The following is a 7500-nucleotide window of genomic DNA, read 5'->3' as shown; positions in this document are numbered from 1 at the left end:
GAAAATTCTTCCAAGGGACCAAGAGAAGTAACACTCCTCAGAATCAGTAACTTAAGAGGAAAAAAACAAAACTTGTTCCCTCAAATTAAGTTCCCGGTTCATTATACTGGTAATCTTCAGAAAATTGTGTTTTCTTTTACTAGTAAAGACATACTGAGATGAGCCAAAAATCTAAACTAAGCCCTACAACTCATTCCTGATAAAAAGTAACTGAGTCTAGATAAGATAAATGGCTACAGAAGACCACCAAGTCAGAAATAAAAAAACGGGATAAAGCCTGGGAGCACTGGCGCAAAACCAAAACCCCCTCAACTAGACAGAAATTCCTAGAACTACACAATACAGTCAAAAAGCTAATAAAACAGGACAAATTCCAATACTACCAGTCTGCCCTAGACTCCTCCCAACACAGCCCCAAACAATTCTGGTCCTCCATACACTCCATCCTCCACCCAGGTAAAGTCAGTACCCCTCCTCCTAACATCCCTCACTCCTCCAAAAATATTGCTACCTCATTCAATACACACTTCACACAAACCATATTATCACTAGCTAAACAACACAACCCCCCTCCCCTCCTACCCACACCTTCAGCTATTAATCTCCCTACTGCCTTCTCTTTCTCCTGTATCTACCTTCAACATAAAAAAACTCTTAACTAAACTTAAGCCCACCAAATTAGCAGCAGACAACCTCCCAAGTGAATACCTACAAATCGCAGCCGATGCTCTGGCCTACCCAGTATCCATCTTGATTAACCAATCTCTGCCAGAGAGTTACATTCCCACACTATGGAAAGTATCACATATAATTCCCATAACAGAACTCACCAATTACCGCCCCATAGCTATTCTCTCTCCACTCTCCAAAATACTAGAGAGATGCATTCACTCTCAGGTCTCAGACTACCTCCTTACTAACAACCTCCTTTCCAGTACTCAGCATGGTTTCCGACCAAACCATAGCACCACCACTGCCTTACTCTCCTTTACTAACACTATCCTTCAGCATAAAAACAATGGTTCTGTCTCCTCTGCTACTTTCCTAGACCTAAAGCATTTGACATGGTCCCACACAAAACTCATCTCTGTCCTCAATAACCTATCCTTCACTCAGTCTGTCACCAACTGGTTTCAGAGTTACCTGCCTGACCACAACCAATCCATTGTATGGCAGAATGACATATCTCCCCAACTACCCATCTCTATAGGGGTTCCCCAAGGATCCATCCTTGGACCCCTACTCTTCTCTATTTTCACCAATAATCTAGCCTCTGCCACCAAACATGGCACTCATACAATATGCAGATGACTCAAGCATCTGCTAAGCCCAGTCCCTAACCAAACTGCAAAAAGCTTTTTCCTCTGTTGAAACTAGGTTATCCAACACCCAATTAATACTCAACCCAAACAAAACTAAACTACTCATCTTCCAACCAACCAAACATACTCAAAACAACTCTCACTTTAACATCACAGCAAAAGACACCACCACTATACACCCAACAGAACACACCAAACTGCTAGGAGTGGAAATAGACAAATAAAAATTTGACATTCACATATCCATGACCATAAAAAAGTCCACAAAAAACTAGGAGCATTATACAGAAATAAGCAACTTCTCACCAAATCAGCAAAGGATTTCAGTAGCAAATTCCCACCTTATCTCCACCCTACTTTATGCTTCTCCAATATATACCAACCTAAGGCAATGCGATCTAAACAAGCTAGAGACCTGCTACAACAAAATCTCCAAATTCGCCACAGGGGCATCCTACTGTAGTCACCACCATCTCTCACTTGCTGAACTGGGCTGGGCTGGCTTGAACTCCCTCACCTCCTTCAATGGTATCAACTCACACTTGCCCACAAACTAGAAAGCCATCCACTAAATATCCCATCACTCCAAAATCTACTCCAACCCTATCGCACCACCAGACCGCTAAGATCCAGCAACAAAAATCACTTGCAGATCACTAAAGCCAATAACTCTGCTGGTGAAGCACAATTCTCTTGCGCCATAGCCAAATTATGGAACTCCCTCCCATCCACAATTACCTCCGTACCATCATGCACCCAACTTCAAAACTTTACTGAAAGCGCACCTAAAAACATGCTGGCTATGCCCTTGCAACTCCCACTCTAATATCACCCACCCCATCCACCCACTACCTTTCCTTCCACCCCACTAACCACCTTGATTATAGCAAGCTCAGATGCTCATAAGCATACTACTTATTATACAGCAGGAACTTCTGACTGTAACAATTGTTAATGTCCAGTATGTACTTCGCAGATAAAGATTCTAGTTGGCTACTGATGTACTATGTTCTTCATCTGTAACTATGTTTGTAATTGTTAATTGCTATGTTAATCAAATTGTTAATTGCTATGTAAATCCAATGCAACTACTGTCTGTATATTTTAACTGAGGAGCTTTTCTCCCCGGGCCTCCGCTGAAAATGGACCTACGTCCAGTCAGACACTCCTGGTCAACAAATGCAAATAAATAAATAAATGCTTAACTTCATGCCTTTTTTTTTTTTAATAGGAATTTCCATAGAAGTAGACAGACTTCTGTCAGAGGCATCACCCCAGGGAACAGGCATCCTAACCCAGCTAGGCAAGAAGTACTCACAGCTCCTTCCTCAAGAGAATGAGGAAAGTAGTTTTCCCATGCCTTCTACGGAAACTCCAACAGATGCAGAGTATGTGTCAAACACCTTGTCCATGATGGCCGAAGGAACTACACCAGGGGAAACCATGGCAGATGATGAACTGGTCTGAGTAGCGAGAAATTACCCCAACAGAGTTACCAATCTGCAAAGGGGACAAATTTGTAGCCTGTTGTAAGGGAAAAGGCTATCTGGAACTTCTATTCTTTTTTTTTTTTTTTTGTCAGAGCAAGGAAGAACAAAGGAAACAGGTAAGATGTTCCATGGTAAAGCCAAAAGTACAGTTTTGTACCTACCATAAATGTAGATGTTCGAAGATCCACATTGCTGCAGTCCTAACACTTGGGTAGTCCGCTGTCCCAGTCGGCCCGAATATCAAAGTATAAGGCTGACGTCGGTCAAGGCGCATTTGTCGGACATCAGGACGTCAGGGTACAAATGCGCATGACCGACGTCATATCCTCAGTCTTTTCTTGCCCCAGATGTCAGAAGACCCTAAAAAGATAAGGCCAAAACCAAAAAACACCAAACACTCCTGTACCCAATATATGTACAATATATACAAATTTACAAAAATAGAACCCCACCCACACAACCACCCCTAAACACAGAGGGGAAGGAGGGAGGATTGACTGCAGCAATGTGGATCTTCGAACATCTACATTTATGGTAGGTACAAAACTGTACTATGTTCTTCATCTCACATTGCTGCAGTCCTAACACTTGGGTAGAATCCCAAAGCAGAGGTAAGGGAGGATGGCTAAACTACAATGAAGCAGGAGCTGCCAAAATGCCCTGCAACACAGCAGTGGCAAAACCAGCCCTGGATTTAGAATAGAGAGGAAGGTGGTAATGCTTGGAGAAAGTATGCACTGAACTCCAAGTAGCTGCCTCCAAAATATCCTTAGTTGCCACCCCCCTTAGAAATGCTGTTGAAGTGGCAGTAGCCCTAGTGGAATGAGGCCTAATCCCAGCTGGAATCTCCTTGCCATGATGGGAATAACAGAATGCAATGCAAAACCCAATCCACTTAGATATAGTTTGTTGACACAGGCTTGCCCTGAGAACTCAAAGCAAAAGAAACAAACAACTGCTGAGACTGCCTAAAATCCCTAGTCCTGCTTAAGTAATAACGCAACTGCCTGTGTACATCTAAAGTGTGCAAAATCTTTCCCCCCCTATTTTGGGGATCTGCATAAAAAGTAGGCAAATGAATAGTTTGGTTTAAAGCCACACTAGAAACCACCTTAGGCATAAATGAAGGATTAGTACGTAATGATACCCTATCCTTATGAAAAATCAAAAGGCTCAACCGCCATAAGGGCCTGCAATTCAGAAACCCTTCTTGCAGAAGTAATGGCCAACAAAAAAGCAGTCTTCCATGACAAGTATTTCAAGTCAGCAGTAGCCGCAGGCTCAAAAGGTTGTAGAGTAAGTTTCTCCAACACAAAATTGAGGTCCCAAGCAGGAGTAGGAGCTCTACGGGGTCTTATATTCTTTGCTCCTCTAAGAAATTGCTTGAACAAAGGATGAGAAAACAATGGAGGGTCACAATCATAGTGAGCTGAAATTGCTGCAGCATGAATCTTAATGGAAGAGAAAGACAAACCTTTGTCCAATAACTCAGTAAGATATTGAAGAGCCATACTCAAATTAGGCTCAGAAACATCCAAATCCTTTGCTGCACTCCAAAATAAAAATCTCTTCCATTTCTCTGCATACACCTTACGTGTACTAGGTCTTCTGGCTTCCATAATCACATTTAAAACTTGTTGAGGAAGTTGTGACCTGCTGTGGTTCAAAACAGAATATGCCAGGCTGTTAGATGAAGAGAGCGAAGCTTGACATTGAGTAGATGACCGTCCCTCTGAGACAAAAGGTGTGGAATTAAAGGTAAAGGCCATGGAGGCTTCCTTACCAGATTCCTCAGTAATGGGTACCAGTGTTGCCGAGGCCAATCTGGAGCTATCAAAATCATCCTTGGCTTGTCTTGTCTGACCTTTAGGAGTACCTTTGGGAGGAGAGGCAGAGGTGGAAAGGCATACACATGAAGATTTTCCCAACTGAACGAAAGAGCATCCACTTTCCAAGCTGTGTGATGAAACCTTTTCGTGCAAAACTTTGGCAGCTGGTGGTTTAGTGGAGAAGCGAACAGATGTATGTCTGGAGTTCCCCATGACACTGTCAATTTTCAAATACATGAAGATCCAGTTTCCACTGTGGGGATCCATGATTTGCCTGCTTAACACATCTGCTAAGGAGTTCTGTGCTCCTGGCAGAAACCTTGCCTGAAGATTTAGCTGCAAGCTGAGCGCAGTCTCCCACAAAATCATTGCTTGCCTGCATAGAGGATAAGAATGTGTTCCCCCTTGCTTGTTGATGTACCACATGACAGTTGTGTTGTCTGTTAGAATCAACACCTGCCCTGCAAGAAGTAACTCCTTGAAAGCCATTAATGCAAACTGGACTGCTAACATCTCCTTCATGTTGATATGTAGATGCTGTAGTCTGGCAGGCCACTTGTCTTGTATCCACTTTCCATTCAGATGAGCTTCCCAAGCTATGTCTGAGGCATCTGTCGTTAGAATCTGACTCGCCTCTGGCCGGGTCACAGAGTCCCTTGTTTAGGTGACATTCCTGAGCCCACCACAAAAATTCCTTTTGAATGCAAGGTATTATTGGAATGACAGTGTCCAAATCCTGGCAGTGCTGTGTCCATACATTTTTGAGATACCATTGCAGCTTCCTCATATGCAGTTTGGCATTGGGAAGCACCAGAATACAAGATGCCATGAACCCTAAGGCTTGAAGGACTGTCCTTGCAGTCAGCCCGGACTGAAGAGATAGGTGATGAAAGTAAAGGGAAAGATTCTTTTGTTTGTCCGGGGTTAAAAAGGCCATCTCGGCTGCTGTATTCAGTCTCACACCCAGAAAGCACATGTCTTGAGAGGGTACTAGACTGGACTTTATTTCGTTCACAGAATACCCCAGGCATCTTAGCACTGCTATCACATATTCCAGATGCTGAAGAAGCTCGTCCTTTTCTTGAGCCAGAATCAGACAGTCGTCCAAGTAAGGATAGATTTGTATTCCTTTTAGCCTGAAGAAAGCCACAACTGGAGCCAGAACTTTTGTGAATACTCTGGGCGCAGTAGATAAGCCAAAGGGCAATGCAGAGAACTGATAATGGGAATTTCCAGCTCGAAACGCAGATACTTCCTGCAACTGAGTCTGATAGGCACATGAAGGTAAGCCTCCTTGAGATCTAAAGTTACCATCCAGTGATCCTTGCCCAGCAGAGGTAAAAGCTGTTGTAACGTCAACATTTTGAACTTGGGAATGTCCAGATAAGTGTTGAGGATAGACAAATCCAAAATAGGTCTCCACGTGTTCCCCTTTTTGGTACCAGGAACAGGCGAGAATAAAATCCTAGGCCCCTTTCTGGCACAGGAACCGCTGAATGGCCCCTATCTGGAGCAACAGAGAAATTTGCTTGTGAGCCTCTTTCTTTGTATAGGAGGAATGTCTGGCATGCCTTTGAAAGGAGGCAAGGTATGGAAATAAAACCTGTAACCGTGGTGAACGATATCCAATACCCATATGTCTTGGGTAATAACACTCCAATTTTCTTTGAAAAGTGCCAGCCTTCCTCCCAAAGGTGCTGCCAGACGAGAAGGCTCTGGCAGCTGAAAAGGCAAGTCATTGGGTCTGCTTACGAAAGGACTGACCCCTGCCCTCACCAGAAGACTGGGCAGGCGAACTGCCTGTTCTAGGCCTAAAAGAACCTTGAGCTCTGCCCCTACCACGTCTAGATCTACCCCTAGACTGAGAATCATAAGAAGGATAGGTCCACCCCTTAGTAGGCCAATTTCTACTAAACTTTGGAGGCTGAACCTGCAAAAAATCTTTAACAGTCTGCATAGACTTAGCCTTGTCCTCCATTTTCTTTAAAACTGCTTCCACAGGTGCACCAAATAACACATCAGATTGTAAAGGAGCATCTAAAATCCTTGTCTTTACATGTTCAGCTAAATTCTGATCCCTCAGCCAGGCGTGCCTGCGAAGAACAGAACCAGTGGCTGCCACCCTCAAGAGGCCTGTACAGCATCAAAACCACATTGCAAGGAATGCTTACCCACCTGTTCAGAAACATGAACTAAATCCTGCAACTCTTTACACTCAATACCTTCCGCCAGAGCATCTACCTTAGACTTCAATTGTGAAAGGAGATAATTTTGGTATTTCAACATGTGAAACTGGCAATTCAAAGCCCTCATGGCTAAAGTGGAAGAAGTATACACCTTCTTTCCCCATCTATCCAAAGCCCTTGCCTCTTTATCAGAAGGAACAGGATTTTTAACAACAGAAGCCTTAACACCTTTAGGGCCCTGAGAAACAGCTTCTGGGTCTGCCCTAGGACTCTTAAAAAGATACTTATGAGCTTCAGGCACCCTAGAATACCTATCCGGTTTAACTGGGGCAGGAGGCAAAGAATCAGGGTTCAGGGAAGCTTCTGCAAAAACATCCTCTACCACATCCAGAACAGGAGGTATAGCTAAAGGCCTATGCTGGGGTAGAAACAAAAATTCCCTAAGCCTTTTCCTGGAATCAGAGAAATCTTGACCTTCCCATTTAAAATGCTCCCTCATGGAATGAAGAGTCTCTGAAAAAGAAAAATCCTCAGGAGGAGAAGCCGAAGGTGTAGAGTCATCTACATCAGAATCGGAATAAGAAGGATACTCCTGCAAGTCTTCAGCCGAAGACTCAGAAGCCTCTGAACACTGCTCAAAACTTTCAAGCTCAGGTTCCACCCTAGGCCTCTT

General features: G+C 43.7%; 1 protein-coding gene across 1 annotated transcript in view; it reads right to left on the bottom strand.

Moving 5' to 3' along the window:
• The window catches only part of TENT4A (terminal nucleotidyltransferase 4A), a 1710012-nt gene that overhangs the window by 1583780 nt on the left and 118732 nt on the right, over nt 1–7500 (bottom strand). The window contains exons 3-4 of the mRNA XM_044065408.1: nt 3769–3789; nt 2618–2621 (exon numbers count right to left, since the gene is read on the bottom strand). Of these exons, the coding sequence (XP_043921343.1) occupies nt 2618–2621; nt 3769–3789 (25 nt within the window). The remainder of the gene's footprint in view (nt 1–2617; nt 2622–3768; nt 3790–7500) is intronic.

Source organism: Protopterus annectens, chromosome 3.part0 (assembly GCF_019279795.1).
Source record: "Protopterus annectens isolate FY-2018-M chromosome 3.part0, PAN1.0, whole genome shotgun sequence".
NCBI classification, from domain to species: domain Eukaryota; kingdom Metazoa; phylum Chordata; order Ceratodontiformes; family Protopteridae; genus Protopterus; species Protopterus annectens.
The sequence above is the reverse complement of the archived record's forward strand: the minus strand, read 5'-3'. Positions and strand labels throughout refer to the sequence as shown.